At 41.7% G+C, this 19,414-nt stretch overlaps 5 protein-coding genes across 8 annotated transcripts; 1 reads left to right on the top strand and 4 right to left on the bottom strand.

Moving 5' to 3' along the window:
- The first annotated feature begins 70 nt into the window (after window positions 1-70).
- Window positions 71-4,628, top strand: LOC133465471 (galectin-3-binding protein A-like). Of its 4 annotated transcripts, none has more exons than XM_061748338.1 (6): window positions 71-180; window positions 1,005-1,111; window positions 1,793-1,996; window positions 2,319-2,453; window positions 2,533-2,806; window positions 3,447-4,628. In XM_061748338.1, exons 2-6 carry the CDS (start codon window positions 1,027-1,029, stop codon window positions 4,546-4,548), a joined length of 1,800 nt encoding a protein of 599 aa, XP_061604322.1. In that variant the 5' UTR covers window positions 71-180; window positions 1,005-1,026; the 3' UTR covers window positions 4,549-4,628. The 4 variants fall into 4 exon arrangements, with proteins under 4 accessions (XP_061604322.1, XP_061604320.1, XP_061604321.1 ...); XM_061748336.1 differs by having other exon boundaries at window positions 2,262-2,453; XM_061748337.1 differs by lacking the exon at window positions 71-180 and adding an exon at window positions 285-397 and having other exon boundaries at window positions 2,262-2,453.
- A 691-nt stretch (window positions 4,629-5,319) lies between these two features.
- LOC133465477 (metalloproteinase inhibitor 2-like) lies at window positions 5,320-9,175 on the bottom strand. Its single transcript, XM_061748345.1, has 5 exons — window positions 8,910-9,175; window positions 6,664-6,782; window positions 6,473-6,575; window positions 5,863-5,987; window positions 5,320-5,517 (listed from the first exon to the last, which is right to left on the bottom strand). The coding sequence occupies exons 1-5, from the start codon at window positions 9,025-9,027 to the stop codon at window positions 5,371-5,373; spliced, it is 612 nt and encodes a 203-aa protein (XP_061604329.1). The 5' UTR covers window positions 9,028-9,175; the 3' UTR covers window positions 5,320-5,370.
- A 2,118-nt stretch (window positions 9,176-11,293) lies between these two features.
- LOC133465478 (metalloproteinase inhibitor 2-like) lies at window positions 11,294-13,178 on the bottom strand. Its single transcript, XM_061748346.1, has 5 exons — window positions 12,923-13,178; window positions 12,157-12,230; window positions 11,996-12,098; window positions 11,674-11,798; window positions 11,294-11,498 (listed from the first exon to the last, which is right to left on the bottom strand). Exons 1-5 carry the CDS (start codon window positions 13,050-13,052, stop codon window positions 11,355-11,357), a joined length of 576 nt encoding a protein of 191 aa, XP_061604330.1. The 5' UTR covers window positions 13,053-13,178; the 3' UTR covers window positions 11,294-11,354.
- A 1,752-nt stretch (window positions 13,179-14,930) lies between these two features.
- On the bottom strand, window positions 14,931-17,382 carry LOC133465474 (metalloproteinase inhibitor 2-like). The gene is made up of 5 exons (XM_061748342.1): window positions 17,120-17,382; window positions 15,810-15,928; window positions 15,636-15,738; window positions 15,382-15,503; window positions 14,931-15,179 (listed from the first exon to the last, which is right to left on the bottom strand). Exons 1-5 carry the CDS (start codon window positions 17,247-17,249, stop codon window positions 14,979-14,981), a joined length of 675 nt encoding a protein of 224 aa, XP_061604326.1. The 5' UTR covers window positions 17,250-17,382; the 3' UTR covers window positions 14,931-14,978.
- Window positions 17,383-17,817: 435 nt separating this feature from the next.
- Window positions 17,818-19,166, bottom strand: LOC133465479 (metalloproteinase inhibitor 2-like). Its single transcript, XM_061748347.1, has 4 exons — window positions 18,724-19,166; window positions 18,574-18,650; window positions 18,227-18,346; window positions 17,818-18,144 (listed from the first exon to the last, which is right to left on the bottom strand). Exons 2-4 carry the CDS (start codon window positions 18,595-18,597, stop codon window positions 17,947-17,949), a joined length of 342 nt encoding a protein of 113 aa, XP_061604331.1. The 5' UTR covers window positions 18,598-18,650; window positions 18,724-19,166; the 3' UTR covers window positions 17,818-17,946.
- Window positions 19,167-19,414: the final 248 nt, after the last annotated feature.

Raw genomic sequence — 19,414 nt, 5'->3', positions numbered from 1 at the left:
CTTTGTCAGAGAAACGATGTCCTCAAGGCTTGTTTTCACGGACAATGGTTGTGCAACATCCTTTTTTCAGCTAAGTGAAACTTAAGGAAACCGGCCAGGAGATTTTTTGCAGAACTTCAGAAGGAGAAGCAAAGAAAGTGACTTTTAAGACAGAAGGTCCTGACAGTCACACAGCAGCAGGTAATCTGATTTTAAATGATGTAATTTTTTTCTTTGTTTGGCAGAGCTGGAGGAACTAAGCCACATGACTTGACTCAAGTCAGATTTAAGTTTATTCATTTTAGGACCTGGGACTTGCTTGGCTACAGCTTATCGTTGGCTCAACACTATAGTCGCCGAAGTCATATTTGAATGTATTCGGGAAAGTCCAGTTCCCTCGATTCAGCTTCTGGTGACAGTAAGTTGAAAAGGACGGGGGCAATTATGCTACTGTTTGTTAGGCTTCTGTTGTAAAAGACTACTTGGACTTTATATTCCTGATACTTGAGCTACATCTTGCCCGTTTACATTTGAAAATCAACATTTTCAAGATGGTATGTCATTTATTTTGTTTTCGAAAGAAGTTATGCAAAACCAGGCAGCTGAGATGAAACGTCCTCTTAAGAAAACCTGAACATCCCAGTTGTGATCGATTCCATGCCGTGAGAATAATAATAAAAAAAAAAAAAAAAAAAAAAAAAAAAAGTGAATTATAAATGTGTTACTGCAGCTCGCTAAACGCACGAAGAGACTGACTGCAAAGTGGCTAATGTGTGAAAATATGTTGTGAGAGACCAATATTGTATGACATGACTTTACTCAACTTGCTTGAAATTTATTGTGGTCTCGGACTCAACTTGTTTGATTTTTGCCACAGTAACTTGGGATTTATGACTAGCACATAGAGTATTTAACTTATTCCCACATCTGCTGTGATAGATTGTTACCTAAGGTTGCAGCAGTCTGATTCATGTGACTCAAGTTGAGTTTTTCTGTCACTCTTCTCTTGATGTCACTGTTGTTAGATATCTACACTGAAGATTGAAAATGGCCCAGCGTCGAAACTTCCTCTCACTGTGGCTTCTGCTGCTTTTTGACGTCTCTGGAAGTGCTGTCAAGTTTTCAATATTCAGTGAGTTGATCCAATCAAACGCAGTGCTTGTGTGTCGTAACTACTGTTGCAGCTTTGTGGTGGGCGGATCGATAGCAATGCTTTTACTGATCTTGATCGATATCAGTGTCATGATGAGATCCATTCTTGATCCACCAATCCCTGGCCTGAACAGGTCCACATACCCCGCCCTGTTGCAGAGTTTACTGGTAAGAACCCTTTCAGTTTGGCAGACAACGTCCAGGTAAAATCAATAATAATGCACAAATAATATTTTAGTCATCCACAGCATGAATTCATAATTTTCAAAGTGCCACAGGATATTGATGCAATACATTTATCCCATATAAATGTTATTAAAATGATTACATTTACTCCAATTTAAACAAATGTAGCCTACTGATATAATACGGATCAGATTTGATAGACTATACATACACTTTTGTTAACTGTGAAAGGGATGCTGTGTACTTGCCATATTGAAACTATTTTTGTCAACAACTTATGAATCACGATAAAGTATGTTTACTAATAAACTTTGCCAAATCCTTCCCTGTATGGTTATTAACTATTTTAAAATCCAAAGGAAAAAAATGCACAAAAACACAAAGGTCATGAAAATATATTCAGAATGATCAATTTCATGATGTATCAACATTATTATTATTATTTTTTCAAGTTTCTATGAACTGTGGTTAACAGAGAAACCTCCAGAGGCTCAAGAAGGCGCCATGAGGCTTTCCGGCTCTGAGAGACCCTGGGAGGGCCGCGTGGAGGTCTACCACAATGACCGGTGGGGAACCGTGTGCGACGACGGTTGGGACATGGCTGAGGCTCAAGTGGTGTGTCGCCAACTCAACTTCCCAGGAGCCAAATCTGTCATCGTTGGAAAGAACTACGGACAAGGTGCCCTTTAATGTACTTTCCGTAGTTAGACAGAAGCAAATCATGCCTTTTCAGTTGTCCAGCTTGTGCCTCTTTTGAAATCCTCTGGAGAAAAGAGGAAGTGCAACTCGTGTAGATGAATTTAGCTGAGGACGTACAAAAAAAAAAAAAAAGCCCCCCCCCCCCCCCCCCATCCCCAAGTTCTATTGTATTCTAGCATGCCCTCTACCTTGTTTTGAGTGAACACAATTTATAACGCTACCATATTTTAATGTTGGTCATTAAGGGGGTAGGTACTTGGAGCACCAACTCCACCAAACTAGATATCATCATCTCACCACAGCGTCAGGTCCCATTTGGCTGGATGACGTCAAATGTGACGGCACAGAGATGAGTCTCTTTGCCTGTCGTACGGAGAACTGGGGAGTGACCGACTGCACACACAAAGAGGATGTCGGCGTGATTTGCGAACCACCAAGTGAGTGTTGAACCAACAACGGTTTAAAAAAAGTCCGGATACCCACCATCCCACCAATTGCTCTCTGTGATTCTTCCAGACACGAACGTGACTGTCTGGAATTTTACACACTACCTGGACCACAGCATCAGCCTGTCGGATGATCTGGGCGCCCTACTCGACAGCGGGAGAGGTTGTGATTTCCTGCTAGTCTTCGAGAGCGCCGCGGGGAACAAAGGCGACAACGACACCCTGGAGACCACCATCTGCACGCACAAAGCCATCCTCTCACTATTCCGTGTCTTTAACATGTCTGAGGGCATCACGATAAACGTCAGCCTGGCTTGCCAGCCTTATGTCACCTCCTTCGTTAGGTATGGCAACCTCCTGCGTATTCGCGGTTCACTATTCACAAACTCACCTACAGTGGTGCCTTTTGATAAAAGTGTCCCAAATTACAAGTTTCTGATACGAGCCGCCGTTCGTCTGATTATTTTAGCTTAATGCTAATACGAAATAGTATCTATCTTGGGGTGCTATTACAACAGACTGAATACAAACGGTACAGCCATAGTATAACAGTACTCAGTCATATTGTTTATGCTCTGCGAAGACCGCCTATTAGTGCTGTACTGATAAGTTGTGAGGAGTCGGCCTGTAAACAAACAGTTTGTCTCGCGCTGTCTTATACTGTCCCAGGTGGCCAAGGCGGGCAGACCAGAAAGGGCAGCACAATGGCCATTCAATCAGTGCAGTGTGACAAAAACTGTTCTATTATTTAAAATTATATTTCATTACAGGATGTTTTTACAAAGTACAATATCATGGTGTGCTATTTTTCCTCATTTAAATACACAATTGTTTTTGGGAAGGAGGCTGGAATAGATTAATTTCAATGGGAAAGGTGTTTTGAGTTAGGAGTGTGTCACAGAACAAATTAAACTGGTATCTCAAGGCACCACTGTACCTGCAATTAGCTTGAAACTCACGTTATAATGGTCTTGTTTTCTGAAGATACCTATACACCCGCAAAATGGACGTGACCGTCTCCTCGGCACAGTGCCTCCACCAGCTAGCATCCGAATTTAAGTTGAAGCGACTGATGGGGGACATAGGCCGTCTGTTCACACAGATCCGACCAGACGATTCCTCATTTCAAACCCAGTTGTCTCTTCTTCAGTACGCCACACAAACTGAAGACATCATCCTGTGGGAGAACTGCATGCAGTATTTGGCCTGGAATTTTCACAAGCTAACCCAGTCCCCGGCTTGGCTCAACCTCTCCTGGGAAGTCCTCGGGGAACTTCTGTCCCGTTCGGACCTGGTGGTGCCAGATGAATATTTTGTGCTGCAGACCGTGGAGAGCCTGATACAGGAGAAGGGTAACAGGTCTACGTCGGAAGCCCAGGTTAAGCTACTAAACAGTGTCCGCTTCCCGATGATCCCTGCGGAGAAATTGTACGAGCTAGAGATCAACTCCTCTCTGTACGACATTCATAAGAACGTGTATCAGGAGATGATGTTGAAAGCGTTGCAGTTTAACGTGCTGCTCTTCAACAAGCTTGCTGCTCACCCGAAGTTCAGCAGAGATGACCATTACCAGCCCAGGATCTACACCGCCGAGCCGTGGGGCGTGGTCATTAATGCTACGAATAGTGCAGGAAAACCAAATGTAGAGCGCGTTCGAAATTCACACAGAAGAGGGAGTCCGTACTATGATAGGTACGGTAACTCCATGCATCGGTATCACACACCATATGAAGAAACTTCATCCGAAAGGTTCAGCACACGTCGCCACGGAAGCATGCTCTTCAAGAACGACACCGTGGATTGGGTGGCGAATGTCTTCAAGACTCAAAGTGAGTGTTCTGACCAATTGACAACTTGCGAATCGGTCCCTGCGGCTATGCTAGTTCAGCAAGGATTCACCCGTCGGGAAGACATCATCTACCGGAACCGGCTCCTCGTCATTTGTCAAGATAAGTACGTGTGTCAGGTTCAGGAGTTCAAAAACAACATGGCCTACGTTGCAGTCAACGGTACCAAAGTTCCGACCTACCCGTGTCCCAGTGAAAAGTACATATACCACTTTGTCGTGAGGCCAGAGTACATCTAAGTACATGGATGTTTCGCTCTCTCTCCCACCCATTAGAAACGATTTCCCATCACTTTAACTCAATAAATAAATGGCATTGAGTCATTGGTCATTTTTTCTTTTGATCATGGTTTTTCCCGGCTCATATTGAGGCAGAGATGGCATTTAAGTTTTTCTTGTAACACTAATTCAAAATAGAGGAACCCCAATCAAAATGAGAAGCTGCTAACCAGTTATATTAAATCAATTGACTCCCACCCATAAAAGGATTGTAACTGCCATAAAATGGCACCAAAGCCCTAGTTTCCTGGGAGAAGGCCATGGCCTGACTAAATGAAGTTAATCACTGCACTTCTTTGGCACCAATATTTTAGACATGGCTTTGGCCTTAGCACAAACATTTCACAGCATTAGAAAAATGTAGGCACCCTCGTAGGGGTGACGCTAGACCGCCTGTGCACACCATAGAGCTGCTGAATTTGTATGCAGTGCCATTCACCCAAAGACTGGCAGGTTGTTCAGAAAAGGAAAACCAACTAAGTAATTGAGTCGATTTAACGACAAAAAGGGGCAAGAGGTTTTTAAATTGTCCCCTACTCCAAAATGAGCTAACATTAGCAGGCTAATTCAAGTGTACATCCATGGGGACAATTCAGCAATTTCTGACACCAGAGCACTTTAGTACTAACTTCTGCATCTTTTAAAGGAAATGTTGGGCATAAGATATACACTTGGAGCTAGCCTGACACCAGAGCACTTTAGGGGTCAGGTGGGAGTGGACAAAAGACAGCATTGTTCCATTTTTGTTTTTTTATTTGCATTAAGGGTCTTCAATATCCTGGTTCAATAGGCAACCTCCTTGTACCAGGCACAAGAGCCGTCTCTTTTCTTGATGCAAGTAAAGTGGCGGAACAAGATCCCCATCAGAAAGTCTGTCCACAAGCACTCCGCGCGGCTGCTTCCACATGGGATGGACGAGCAGCGTGTGATCTGCAGGTGACAGGACAGCAACTTCATCAATTCATGATCTCACACAACATGGGGAGAGACTACTGGAATGCCAATTAGTCTCCAACACTCTACATTACCCAAAATACAACTAATGCATTTTACAACATTCTGTACAGCAACACTAATTAAGAGACTGTTGACTTTCATCAATAGGTGCTACTGTTTTGGTTAGCAAGAGTTCAAATGGGCTCAGCAGTTTTCCATGTTTCTATGAACTAGGTGTTTGTTTACGTGAATTGCAAAACTGTTTAATCAGTTCTGGCCACTACAGAGTGGTATAAACAAAAAAAAAATCCTAATCTAAAATCCACACAGTGTTCTTACCTTGCAATCGCAGCCCATTTGGTAGCGCTGCGCCACGCCTCTCTTTTGTGTGGCGCTCATGTCCTCCCACCGCTGAAAGAAGTCACACAGGTAGACATGCAGCAAAGCGTTGTTGTCCAGTCTGCCTGTAAGACGTGAGAGCAAATGGGAATTTTTAAGCATCTGTAAGTAAAGGACCCTTCTAAAATACACCTGGCTGTCACGAAACTACTGTGGCCCTTCCATGCTGCACTTAGTTTGCGCCGCAAGAAGGCACAATCTTGGCCATAGTTTGTGTGGAGCAAGCGAAGAGAAGTCGCCTGGCGCCTTCCTGACTGGTTTGGATTTAATGTAGGCCACAGCTCAGCAATATGTATTAGTCACTGTTAGAAATCCCTGGCTTGATTTGTAAATGACAAAGCAGAGACAATGCCCAACTGCTGAAAGAGCATTGGTTCAGCAAAGTCTAATGGCATTGCAGGGATCTGGAGAAGTTCAGGTTCAGCCATGAGCGAGACACACACACACACAAAAAAAAAAAAAAAAAAAAAAAACCCTTACCCAAACATTGTTAGTGCTATAACTGCTATCAAGTTACTTTATAGTTTGGAACAGATTATTTAAAATGTACCTGAGATGAGATACTCCGTGCCATTGACCAGATTGACTCCACACGCTGCAGAGTTGCTTGCAGTGTAGACGGAACCAAAAAGCTTTTCAGGGCCCTTGAATGCCTGAAAGAAAAAAAACAAAAAAAAAACAAGTTGTAGTCATGTTGAATTTGCATACATACAGAGTAGATTAATACTATGAATCTTTTACCTCAGTCTGTTTGATGTCATACTTTATAACATTTAAGACACCAGGATTGAAGATACCAGGAATTTCCTCACCATGATTTAAGACAACGTCAGCCTTCCCAACAACCGTCGCCTTTATGACTAGAAAGACAATGAGCTTTTATAGATTTACATTCAAAACAAAAAGATGCATCCAGGTTTGAGGATTTAGTGCACCACAAATCCAAATGAAAGGAAAACACGTTTGACTGTCAGCACTTTCTGGAAGTGCAAAGACAAGAGCAAGCAAAACTATTGCCTTGACATAGAATCAGTAAATTTGAACTATGAGCATCTGTAAAATACTTTTAAAACCTCAAGTAACTGAATCCACAGTTAAAGTCTTTAAAGGTTAGTAATGATACAGTTAAGTGAACCTGTAATTGCATCCGCAAAGGTAACAATATCAGTAATGCATGCACTGTCTTGCATATCCGAGTCAACTGCTAGCTTTTAAAAATAAAAAAATAAAAAGTCCAGAAAGAGCTTCAAAATAAATACTCAAGACCCCTTAAGTGTCAATCATTTTGCCACAGACTGGAAATTAATCTGAAATCAGGTATGGCTTCTCTGAACACCATCCTTTTTACAATGTCATTAAATTATGTATAATACAAAATATATGTGCATTTATTTTCAGTCTTTGGTCTTCACTGTCCAGTTTCCACTTTAGATTTCTGTCCAAACAGATTTCCTCTTCGGTGTGTTCCCATGTCAATGTATTCTGCCCAGGGCCTTCAGAATCCCGATAGCCAGTTTAGGACAGATGGGCATTATGAACAATTGTGGTTTTTCTTAACCAAACAGATGTTACATTCACTACTCACACACCGATATGCATACGACAGTCCCATTTTGCGCTCCGTACCGACAGAAACGCCAAGCTAGGGAGGTCAACGGCTTCATCCCATTCCGTGTGTGTGTGTGTGTGTGTGTGTGAATGGGAAGAAAACCAAAAGGATGCCAGTACATTGTGCTGCATATGGTTCTGTACAATTAAGGGAACTCCGAGTCCCTTTCAAGTTTTTTTTTTCCCCCCCCCCTTCCTTTTCTCTTCTCTCCCCCCCCACACCCAACGTGTATTGATAGCATACGCTTTGGCATTGACTAAACAGTAACGCTCACAAATCTGAGAAATGCGCAAGATACAGCTTAATTTCAGTCCATGTATTGCCTTCTATGAGAGCGTCGACCTCACCAACATTGCCGCCAACTATGACGGATATAGTGTTGATATCTATGCTCGCGTCACTCTCCGCTTTACGGCTGCATTTTCCAGTCCTCTGATTGGTTGAATGTCGCGCCTTCTGATTGGTTGATCCTTGTCCCGCTTAATGGTCTTCGCACAGGTGCCCTAAAGACGGACGAATATCGGACACGTTTAAAAATTCATTTTCAAAAGATGGCAAAACAAAAAGGACAGCGGCTGGCTTGTTTTAACCCAGAAAAGTTTTATTTGCTCCACTTCTCGAGCAGGAAGAACTTGCTAGTTGTGACTGCTAGCTACATGTAGCTGACCGCTCAACAACAACTCAGCAGAGGAGCAAAGGATTACAGCATTTGTCAAGAAATAACATCTCTGGTGAGTACAACGCATTACATTTACAGTTAATGCCTTTTTCGTGTTATTAGAAGTTTGAACTGATGTGTATTTTGTAATTTTTGTGAAAGTGAAGATACGTTTAATTATACATTTCTTGGTTTAGTAATAGTATACAGCAGGAGTCACCACCCTTCATGAAACCGAGCTACTTGGGTACAGAGTAATGTGAAGGGCCACCAGTCTGATACACGCGGAAAAAATAAATCTTTGATGTGAAAACACTGAACATGTTAAGGATTTCTCAATACTTATGGTTTAATATATTTGCTTCCTTTCTACTTAGATGTAATTAATACGAAAAGGTAGCTTTAAAGCCATTGTCAAAGTAAACTAGGAATTGAGAATAAACGGAAACGAGTCAAACTTATTAGCTAGTTTGCATTCCTTCACCTCTGTCAACATGGTCACTTCATACAAAAATTGCAAGCAAGAAGCATCATTAATGGAGAAATTGGCACAAATCCATTTTATTCCAGTAACTAGATTTGAAAGTGGAAATGTCACACAGACCACAAAAACATTTGGCAAACAAACTCCCCCACAATCTACTAGATAGTTTGAATAAAAAAAAAAAAATAAAATAAAATTAAAATAAAGACTTAATGAGGAGCCCGTTCACAACTTACCGACTTCTGCTTGACAAAACTCCTCCTGTGGATGCCTTGCAAAACAGCTGCAGGCTTGTGCTCCTTCCTGAAGCTGCCACAAGCACAGCATCACGAAAGTCTTCACCGTCCAGCTCATTGTTGATAGCGCAGGCCGACAAAGTAAAAAAAGAAATCTATAGAATAATGCAGAAATGAGAAGGTTCAGGTTGCTCAGGACACTGTTGGAGAAGGGCTGCTGTCTTCTGGAGCACCAGCTAGCTTGCTCTGCTTCAGCTCAGCTTCACGTGGGCCTTTTTATGGCTGCAGAATCCGCCCACAATTGTCAATTAAGCGATGTCACTTGCACACGCTGTTGCTGTTTTCACCAGGTGTGGGCAATTAACTTTTCAAAGCGGTTGCCGAGGGCTACACAAACCTGTTAACATCAATTGTTTTACATATCAGTGTCTTTTTTTTATTAAGTACTAAATTGTTTTACTAAGGTGCTATTTGTGTAGGGATGGTAAACAGTGATGGACATTATTAGATCATCCTTGTTTCGTCAGTTTCTTGTTCATCTTTGCTTGGTTCAACGAAAGATAGATTTGTTTGGGCTTTAGCTTAAAACAAGTCAAATAGTGGGTGGCACGTCGGACGACTGGTTAGCACAGCCGCATCACAGCTCTGAGGTCATGGTCAAGGTCAGTAACTACCGACACTGAAAGCACGTCACATACATTGCCAAAATAAAAACGAATTATAATTCATCCATCCATCCGTCAATTTTCTTCACCGCTTATCCTCACTCAAGACTGGGTCGCGGGCTGCTAGAGCCTATCCCAGCTATCTTCGGGCGGGAGGTGGGGTACACCCTGAACCGGTCGCGAGCCAATCGCAGGGCACATAGAAACAACCATTCGCACTCACATTCACACGTACTGGCAATTTAGTCTCCAATCAACCTACCACGGATGTTCTTGGGATGTGGGAGTGCCCGGAGAAAACCCACCGAGGCACAGGGAGAACATGCAAACTCCACACAGGCGGGGCCGGGATTTGAACCCCGGTCTCCAGAACTGTGAGGCAGATGTGCTAACCAGTGGTAAACCATGCCGTATAATTAAAATTGATAAGTTCAACAATTTCAGAATAACAAAAAGTTATATAATCAAACAAGAAAACAATTGAAATCAAGCACTTATTTGCTGACACTGAAATTTGCTTGGTTTTGTTGTTCTGCTTTTTGACAGCAAGCCTACTCGTCGGGGTCCCATTGAGGATATTACCGATTACCAACAAGTCTGCATTTTCGAGGATTTACAGCTGTCTCTCGGGGCTCCTTGCTAACCTCCAGCCAGCTACAGCTAGCACGGGGCCCTATGCAGGGAATTCCCGAAACGATGTCTTTACCGAGTCGAAATTAGTACAAGTTATTTTGTCATAGATATGGGCCCATGTCACAATCTCAATATCTAAAGCACCCTTCAGCTCGAGGGACTCAGCAAGTGGTAGCTCCAAAATAAGTTGCAATAAATTGTCTAAAGTGCATACCTACATACTGCATGCCAACAAAAATTACTCCTCTCTGCATTAGCTTTTTAAAAATTAAAAGCTCAAGTGTATCTTAAATCAGTCCTTAAATATTGTGTAACTATCAATTGCAAAAGCAAAGTATAATTTTGGTATATTTAAGCCATAACAGCAATGTCAGTTTAAATATACTGTTGGCCTCAGGTGGAAGCCTTGTATATCCAATAACTTTTCAAGAAAACCGAAATAACCAAATTTGTTGAGGGATTAACATTTGTCAGACAGCATACCATTTTCAACACTTTACATTGGTTGATAATTTGTAATTAAGTTTGTGAAACAATACAAAATTGACCAAATGTGGACAGGTCATTTCAGCCCAGTACCAGCGATACGAACGGTACCGCCACATTTTTAGAAGAAAAAAAAAAAAAAAAAACACGTAAGCTGCTACATACACTTTCTGGGGGGTTCATTATTTTATAACAGTGGCATATTTCCACCACACAAACAGGTTTTATAGGTTTTAAGTAACCAAACCACAGCTAGAGAATGAGGGGTTACAACAAAAGGCACACGGACAACATATGGTGAATAAATGCACAGCCTTAATAAAGCATAAAGGGTTATGATGTTTTTAATCACAGACAGCTCAGACTGCACAAGGGAGTGAATTTCCCCACCAAAGTTAAATTTATCCCTCCCCAATCACTAATGCATCAAAACCTTTATTCTGAAAAGGCGATGTGAAATTACTTTGAAGACGAACAGCAGCAGTTGTAAAAAGTACTGTGACAGTGTGCTTGTACATTTTATGCCCAACATTTACCTTAAGCAGAAGTTGGTATAAAAGTGCTCATGTCAGAAAGGGGCAGGGAAAACAATACACTGCATTGACTTAATTTGTTTATTTGAGTGAAGGGTCTTCAACATCCATGAAGTTGTTTTTTTGGACTAGGCGACCTCAGTGTACCAGGCACAAGAACCGTCGCTTTTCTTGATGCAAGCAAAGTGTCGGTACACCTTGCCCATCAGAAAGTCCGCCCACAAGCACTCGGCCGGGGCGCTGCCGCACGGGATGGACGTGCAGCGTGTGAGCTGCAGGAGACAGAAATTCATGCTCTCTCAACATTGTAGCGCGACTCCTGGAACGGCAATTATTGTTAAAGACAGTCTCCACATTACCCAAAATCATCATTAATACTGCAGCAGGAACTCTGTTTAAGTGGCTTAAACATTTTTCTAATCTTAAATCCATCCTTGGCGTTTCTACCTTGCAATCGCAGCCCATTTGGTAGCGCTGCACCAGGCCTCTCTTTTGCATGGCGCTCAAGTCTTCCCAGTGTTGAATAAAGTCACACAGGGAGATGTGCATCGTACCGTCGGAGTCCAGTCTGCCTGTAATGGTGGATAAACAACAGGAGAGGAAATGAGTGGAGAAACTGAGGAATTTGTCTAGTGCTTTAGTTTTATTACATTAACATGTGACTGTCAATGTTCAAATATTTAAAACATTGATTGTGCTATTAAAAAGTATATTCCTATAGTCTGAGCCCCGGAATCGATTGTTTCCGCTGTTTTTTTGTGAAATATACCTGATAGTAGATACTCCGTGTCATTGGCCAGATTGACTCCACAAGCTGCAGAATTGGGTTCAGTGTAGCTGTAACAAAACCGCTTTTCAGGCCCCTTGAACATCTGGGAAGCAAACAAGTTAGATAAATTGTGAATTTGCAGACACGAAGACAAGTCTTACCTTGATCTGTTTGATGCGATACTTTATAAGATTTAAGGTAGAGGCAGCCTTCCCAACCACCTTTGCCTTGATGACTGGAAAGAAAGTTGTTATAGATTTACAAAATTGAGCCATTGCATTCACTTTCTGTTGTATAAAAGTCAACTTTAAAAACTCTAGGAATAGCTACAAAATACTTCAGACCACTTCAAAAATAAAATAAATAAAGTCAGTTATTTTGGTACATGGATGAAATGTATCTGAAATAGAGTCTTAAAACACATCAGCCTTAATGTCATTTGCAACACTTGCACTTCACTGCCGATTCAAGTGAAATTGCGAGATTTAAAAATAACTACTTTTTGAATTGTAATAGTCATTTTGGCACAAGTTATACTTTAAGTTAGCCAGAAATGGCGCCAGCACAAGTATAAACCATTGTGAACCTCGAACTTCCAGGTCAAATTGCTAGCTTTAAAACACCAATTAAGGATACAAGTTTAATGCCTCAAGGTGTTCAAGATTCTTTGGCAGCCATTTTCTCACAGACTAAAAATTCATAAACTGCCTTCATTTCCTTAACACCTGCAATTTTGCGACTTGCTAGGTTTGATGAAAAAAAAAAAAAAAAAAAAAAGTTGTCGATGTATAATTAACAAAAGGCATCTTTAAAGTCTTTTTTTCCCCACAACAAAACAAATTCAGCTGAAATGGCATCAATTAAAAACATTAAGAGTTTAGCGAAATCCGTGTTCCCTCACCTCTCCTTGGGAACCGTTGAACTTACCAACATCCGATTGACAAAACGCCTCCTGGGGATGCCTGGTGACACATTTGCAGGCTTGCGTTCCTTCCTGCAGCCCCCACAAGCACAGCAGCACCAGGGGCAGCGCGAAACTCTTCGCCGTCCAGCACATGGTCGATCGGTCAGGCCTACGGTCAAAAAAAAGGAGACAGTTTGGATCGTGCAAACAGGGCCGCTGTTCCAGAGTGAAAGGTCTGTTCTGCTAAACCGACCAGTGTGCTCTACCTGACTCCATGTTCGCAAGGGCCTTTTTATAGGCGCAAAATCCGCCCACGTGAGGTCACCTGACCTGAATACACTAATGACTGTTTTCACCTGGCTTTTCCCAATCACCTCTAACTACGCATACATGAGCTTGCTTGAAGTTTAATCAACTTAATTGAAATGTGCCGGCACGTTGGAAGACTGGTTAGCACATCTGCCTCACAGTTCTGGGGACTGGAGTTCAAATCCCGGCCCCGGCTGTGTGGAGTTTGCATGTTTTCCCCGTGCCTGGGTGGGTTTTCTCCGGGCACTCCGGTTTCCACATCCCAAAAACATGCGTGGTAGGGTGATTGAAAACTCTAAATTGCCCGTAGGTGTGAATGTGAGTGCGAATGCTTGTTTGTTTCTATGTGCCCAGCGATTGGCTGGCGACCAGTTTAGGGTGTACCCAAACAAAGATAGTTGGAATAGGCTCCAGCAACCTGCGACCAGTAAAGCAGTAAAAATGGATGGATAATTGAAATTTTCAGAAGCACAAGTTAAAAAAAAAAAAAAAGCAATTAAAAGCAAACTCTTACTGACACCTGAGCGGTAAGCCATTTTTTGACAGCAAGCTGAGAATGGGTCAGTTCTTACCGATTCCCAACTTATCATTGCAGTATAGCCCAGTTGTAATTGTTATATTTCAAAAGTGTATACCAACAAAACAAACCAATTACTTGCTCCTAACTTCACTTTGGGCTGATTAAAAGTATGTGGCACACATTGATCCTTGAACATGCAATTCATTAAAAGATCTCAAAGCACAAGTATAACTTAATATGTAGTTGCTTTAACATACCAATGTTAGTTGAAATATGTGAAGGGTTCCATCCAATTTTCAGAGGTAAAAAAAAAAACTAAGCGGTATACTGTACACTTACGGGTTCATTACGCAATAACTGGAGTTTCCTTCACACAAACATCTTATAAAAGATTAAACTACCGATAAATAATGGATATTGCCAAAGTGTCGAGAATGCTCTGGTTAATGAATACTTGGCATGATTTATAAAAGAAGGGCTATGGCTGGTGGAATCCTATTTTTAACAGGCTTTAGGCTGAACCGTTATGAACCATCTTCACAGTAAAGAGCAAGTTAGCAGGCCAGCTCATGTTATTCCCAATACTAATGTAGTAACGCAATACTAGAGTAACGTAGTTTGCAAACAAGTGCTTTGGGTGTTGTTTGGGGGAAAAAAAAAAAAAAAAAAAAAAAAAAAGTGCTGGATTGTCACCATTGGGAAAAATAAAGACACACTGCATTGATTTTATGCATTTATTTTTCATTTGGAGTTAACGGCCTTTGGAGTCCATGAATCCCTGTTTGAGTGAGGTAAACCCCCTTTCCCAGGCACAAGAACTGTCCCTTCTCTTGATGCAAGCAAAGTGTCGGTACAGCAAAGCCATCAGGAAGTTGGGCCACCAGCACTCTGTCAGGCCACTGACACCGCACGGGAAGGAGCTTCAGCGAGTGATCTGCGGGTTAGGGTGTCACAGTGATTTAAACGAACAGGTTTACACGACTGCTAGATGCTAATGGTTGTTAAAGCAGTTCGTGCTTTTCCGTATCTTAACAGCATCCATGAATGAAGCGTTGATTCATTCAAGTGAATGACATCAAGTTAGTCATCTTAAAAAAAAAAGGGAAACTTTTTAAAGATGTTCATTCATAATCTCAATTTGTTAGGAATCTTAGTAATTAGGTAAAGTTAGCAGCCCATTTTAGGTCAACTTTGCACATAGATTACCATAAAAGCAGACTTGAGAATTTTTTAAAATGTTTTTATTTGAGTTAACGGCCTTTGATACCCCCCAAAAAACCCTTTGTGGGCAAGGGGCCCACCCTGAACCAAGTGCAATAGCCGTAACGTCTCTTTATGCAAGCATAGTTTTGGGCCTGCTCGCCGCTGGCCATCTTCACCGGCAGCAAGTCCGTCCACAAGCACTCGGTCGGGTTGCTGATGCCGCATGGGAGGGAGGTGCATCGCAAGATCTGAGAGAAACCAAGGACACAGATTTACAGTCAAACATGTTCACACAACATTGTGGCGTGACCTATGGAATGCTAATCAATGTTTAGCAGTTAGCTCCTGTTCATGAACAAAATGTTTGTAAAGTCAACAGAGAGACTGCTTCAATTAGGTTAGTGGCCACTAAAGAGCGGTGCGAACAAACTCCATCCCTTGTGTTCCTACCTTGCAATCGCAGCCCATTTCATAGTGCTTCAACAAGTTCTTTTGCGTGGCACTCAAGTCGTCCCACGACTGATACAAGTCGCACGAAGAGATGTGCAGCGAGCCGTCAGAGTGCAGTCTGCCTGTAATGGCGGACGACGGGACAGAAGAGTGTACAACAGTTACGGTTCAAATGTAACTTATAACAGTCGTGGTTCCAGTCATAAAGGTTTTGGCAATAGATCCCTGGGAGTTAAAAAAAAAAAAATGTATACCCATAAGTATATACTCAATGCCATTGGCCAGATTGACTCCACATGCTGCAGAGTTGAGTCCAGTGTAGATGGCACCAAAAAGTTTTTTAGGGCCCTTGAACATCTGGGAAACAAGTTAGATACACATCAAATATAATTTGCGTACATGCAGATATATGAATATGCATCTTTTACCTTTGTCTGTTTGAGGTCATACTTAATAGGATCTATGACACCAGGATTGAAGAGACCAGGATTTGCGACACTCTGCTTCAAGGAAACGTCAGTCTTCCCAACAACTGTCGCCTTAATGACTAGAACGACATGAAATCAGATTTAAAATTCACATTAAAAGCAACAGGGGTATCCAGGTTTGAGGATTTGGGGACAGGGGAGGGAAAAAAAGACTTCCGACTGTCAGCACCTCTGGTGATCCCTGAAACCACGGGCAAAATACTAATTGATGCAAAACTTTCCTTTGAGTAGGCTTAGCAGTGAAAATTTAGAAATGTGTAGACCAGTTCATAAAAGTTCATTTTTAAACTCACTGTGCACCTTTCATGTTTATTATATTTAATCTCTCTACAGAGTAGACTGAAAATTGACCATGCACACAACTGCTAGTTTTTATTTAAAAAAAAAAAAAAAAAAAAAAAAGCTGCAAAATACACACGTCACCTTAAATGTTAGCCATTATCACATCTGAAAACAGCACCATAAAAACTGCTTTAATGTAATTAGAAACACCTACTCTTCCCGACTTAAAGTCAACTGGCTACGTTGCTTAAAATTCTAGTTAGATTTAAGCAACACTGAAGGACTCTTCAGCCAGTTTGTCACAAAATGACCCTAAAAAAACAAGTTATAAAAGTGCCTCAACTGAAAACACCTGAAACGCTGTTGGCCGAATGCAAAATGCGCTCTTCAGAAAAATCTAGTTTGAGCTTTCATTCAAAAGGACTCTTTATAAAGTCATTTTGCTACCATCTTGTCAAAAATTCATTGGGAATGGACTCACCATATGAACTGTCCTCACCTGCTTCCCTACGCATCAAATCAAATTGCTAGCTCTTTAAAATGTTAACTACAAATTGCCCTGAAATCGGCAACACCTGCATCCCTAATTATGCAAGCCAAATTGCTAGCTTTAGTTAAAACTGAAGTACTAAAAGGCATGTTTAAAAAAAGGGATTTTACCACCATTTTCTTACCAGGGAGACTAGAATTTGAATTTAAAATGACAAAAAGATGAACTGCTGTCATATCATTAGCAAAACCTGTGTTCTCCCACCTCTCCTTCACACCAAAAATGCTGCGTTCGAACTCATTAAATGGAGAAATTGTCCCAAATGCAAATTTATTACAGTAACTAGACCAGAGAAGAAACATCAGGAAAAGTTAATTGAATACACTACACAACCATGATAGGTTCCATACAATTAATAACACCCCCCCCAAAAAAAAAAAAGTAAATGACTTTTTCTGGAATCCCGTTCCCAACTTACCAACATCTGCTTGGCAGAACACCTGCTGCGGATGCCTGGCGACACAGCTGCAGGCGTGCGCGCCTTCCTGCAGCCCCCACAAGCGCAGCAGCAAAAGGGGCAGCACAAAACTTCTCACCATCCAGCTCATCGTTGATCGTTCAGGCCAACAAACCTTTAAAAAAAAAAAAAAATAGAACAGGGAAGATTTGAGTTGTGTAAACAGAGTTGCAGTTCCAGAAGAGCAGCTTGGTTCCACAACAGCAGCTGTTTCGATCTGCAGTTCGTGAGACCCTTTTTATGGCTGCAGACTCCGCCCACAAGCGATGTCACCTGCATACGCTAACGACTTTTTTCACCTGACACACACACAGGGTGTTTGTTATATCTCACCCACCCAGGATGAACTCCAGCCAGCCCCCTGCAACACGAAACAGAATAAGCACTGTAGAAAATGGATTCCTGGTGTCGTGGCCTGAGTTCAGCGTTTCACAACAGCACCATTTGTTGGGGCCCAAAATGCAAACTCATTTGTGCTCAGTTTATTTTGTGACATCTCTATTACTGCAGCACAGCTTTCCAGTAGCAATGTTATCTGGACAATTATATAAGTACCAATAACCATATTAAAAGTTTTGAGATCATTATGAATTGATGAAATGCTAGAAGTGAATTTAAAAATGTTATTTCTTTGTTGCAGTACCAGTCACCAAAAGAATGGCTTGAGACAGATTATTCAGGTGAAATAAGGTAAGGGCAAACATTCACCACATTTGATTTAAGACAAGGGGAACAACAAAATCATGTTTATACAAATACAAAGCATTGATTTTATGTTTTTATTCGAGTTAACGGCCTTTAACACCCACAAAACCCTTTTTGGGCGAGGCGCTCACCCTGTACCAAGCGCAATAGCCGTTGCTTCTCTTGATAAAAGCAAAGTTTTGGGCCTGCTCTCCGTTTGCCACCTTCACCGGCAGAAAGTCCGTCCACAAGCACTGGGTCGGGCTGCCGACGCCGCATGAGAGGGAGACGCACAGCTTGATCTGCGGGTGACCGAGGACAAGGATTTAATGAACACGTTCGTACAACATTGTGGCGCGACACAAACCTCCTTCGTGTTCCTACCGTGCAACCGCAGCCCATTTGGTAGCGCCGCAACAGGGTCTTTTGCATGGCGCTCAAGGTCTCCCACGGCTGAGAGAAGTCGCACGAGATGATGCGGCGAGCCGTTGAACTGCAGTCTGGCTGTCATGAGGAAATGAGGGGACAGGGAAAAATTAAGAGTCGGGGAAAAGTAAGAGATATATGGTAAAATAAAATGGGAACGTTCCAGTATAGGCTTTGTGGGTTGAGAAATTAAGTTTCACAGTAAGCAACTTACTTATAAGACCGTTAAAATGATACTTGAAACATCGATGGTGCTGTCAATAGTCATTTCCTACAGGAGAAATTTGTTTAAGCTGTTTTAATACCCATGAGTAGATACTCGATGCCATTGGTGAGAGTGACTCCACATGGCATCCAAATCCTTTTTAGGGCCCTTGAACATCTGGAGAGAAAGAAAAAAAAATAACTAATGAGATTTGTCTGATCTGCATACACATGAATAGAGCAAGTCTTACCTTGGTCTGTTTGATGTCATACTTAATGGCTTCAAAGTTTCCATCACCCTTCACTCCAACCACCTTTGCCTTGATGGCTGGAAAGATAACCGTTTAATAGTTGCAACACAAACGACCTCTCCAAAGTAGGGTTTGGCGTATTTTGAATTTGAGCAATTCCGGTTCCAAACGATTCTGATTCTTTGAGGTTTTAAATAATAGGTGTTCAAATCTATTTTCTGAGCAGCCTGCACCATAGACTAAAATGAACATTTGTCTCGAGGTTCTTTATAACCAGTATCAATATCGAACCTATGAGCTAAAAGGCAATGTGTGTGGAACTAACCCAGTTGACTTAATTCATGTTTCAGCTAAAAGTTAAACATCGCATTGTTAAAATCGTTATTTGGCAGTGTTTTATCGCATCAAATGGTTTATACTGCATGTGCAAGTTTTAACTTGACTTCCCGTTTTAAGCTTGCAGCATTTTGGCATGAAACATAACTTCACACGGCCCCGGTGAGTTTAAAAAAAAAAAAAAACGATTATTTTCCCGACCCACCAATGAGGCATAAGGTTAGTGTTTGTGACATGTTTGTAAATTTTGTCCCAATTCATTGAGGTAAAGCTGCTACAGTCAAGTTTTAGGTCAATGTTAAGCTCCCCCCCCCAATCGCCCGAGGTAATTATTTCTTGAAAACACCTGCATCCC

The sequence above is a fragment of the Phyllopteryx taeniolatus genome, chromosome 16 (genome assembly GCF_024500385.1).
Source record: "Phyllopteryx taeniolatus isolate TA_2022b chromosome 16, UOR_Ptae_1.2, whole genome shotgun sequence".
NCBI classification, from domain to species: domain Eukaryota; kingdom Metazoa; phylum Chordata; class Actinopteri; order Syngnathiformes; family Syngnathidae; genus Phyllopteryx; species Phyllopteryx taeniolatus.
Note: the sequence above shows the minus strand (reverse complement) of the source record. Positions and strands in the feature narration are given on the sequence as shown.

Bases quoted from the DNA above. Each gene is read 5' to 3' on its own strand.
- LOC133465479 (XM_061748347.1), bottom strand. From the start codon at position 18,597: ATGGCATCGAGTATCTACTCATGG. The intron at 18,347-18,573 runs GTATTAAAACAG...TCCTCATGACAG, and splicing joins CATCGAGTATCTACTCATGG to CCAGACTGCAGTTCAACGGC. The intron at 18,145-18,226 runs GTAGGAACACGA...GGTCACCCGCAG, and splicing joins AAATGGGCTGCGGTTGCACG to ATCAAGCTGTGCGTCTCCCT.
- LOC133465478 (XM_061748346.1), bottom strand. From the start codon at position 13,052: ATGTGCTGGACGGCGAAGAGTTTCGCGCTGCCCCTGGTGCTGCTGTGC. The intron at 12,231-12,922 runs GTAAGTTCAACG...CTTTCTTTCCAG, and splicing joins GTTTTGTCAATCGGATGTTG to TCATCAAGGCAAAGGTGGTT. The intron at 12,099-12,156 runs GTAAGACTTGTC...TTTGCTTCCCAG, and splicing joins ATCGCATCAAACAGATCAAG to ATGTTCAAGGGGCCTGAAAA.
- LOC133465474 (XM_061748342.1), bottom strand. From the start codon at position 17,249: ATGAGCTGGATGGTGAGAAGTTTTGTGCTGCCCCTTTTGCTGCTGCGC. The intron at 15,504-15,635 runs GTATACATTTTT...CCGCCATTACAG, and splicing joins CATTGAGTATATACTTATGG to GCAGACTGCACTCTGACGGC. The intron at 15,180-15,381 runs GTAGGAACACAA...GGTTTCTCTCAG, and splicing joins AAATGGGCTGCGATTGCAAG to ATCTTGCGATGCACCTCCCT.
- LOC133465477 (XM_061748345.1), bottom strand. From the start codon at position 9,027: ATGAGCTGGACGGTGAAGACTTTCGTGATGCTGTGCTTGTGGCAGCTT. The intron at 5,988-6,472 runs GTACATTTTAAA...CACGTCTTACAG, and splicing joins CACGGAGTATCTCATCTCAG to GCAGACTGGACAACAACGCT. The intron at 5,518-5,862 runs GTAAGAACACTG...TGTCACCTGCAG, and splicing joins AAATGGGCTGCGATTGCAAG to ATCACACGCTGCTCGTCCAT.
- LOC133465471 (XM_061748336.1), top strand. From the start codon at position 1,027: ATGGCCCAGCGTCGAAACTTCCTCTCACTGTGGCTTCTGCTGCTTTTT. The intron at 1,997-2,261 runs GTGCCCTTTAAT...TTGGTCATTAAG, and splicing joins TGGAAAGAACTACGGACAAG to GGGGTAGGTACTTGGAGCAC. The intron at 2,807-3,446 runs GTATGGCAACCT...TGTTTTCTGAAG, and splicing joins TATGTCACCTCCTTCGTTAG to ATACCTATACACCCGCAAAA.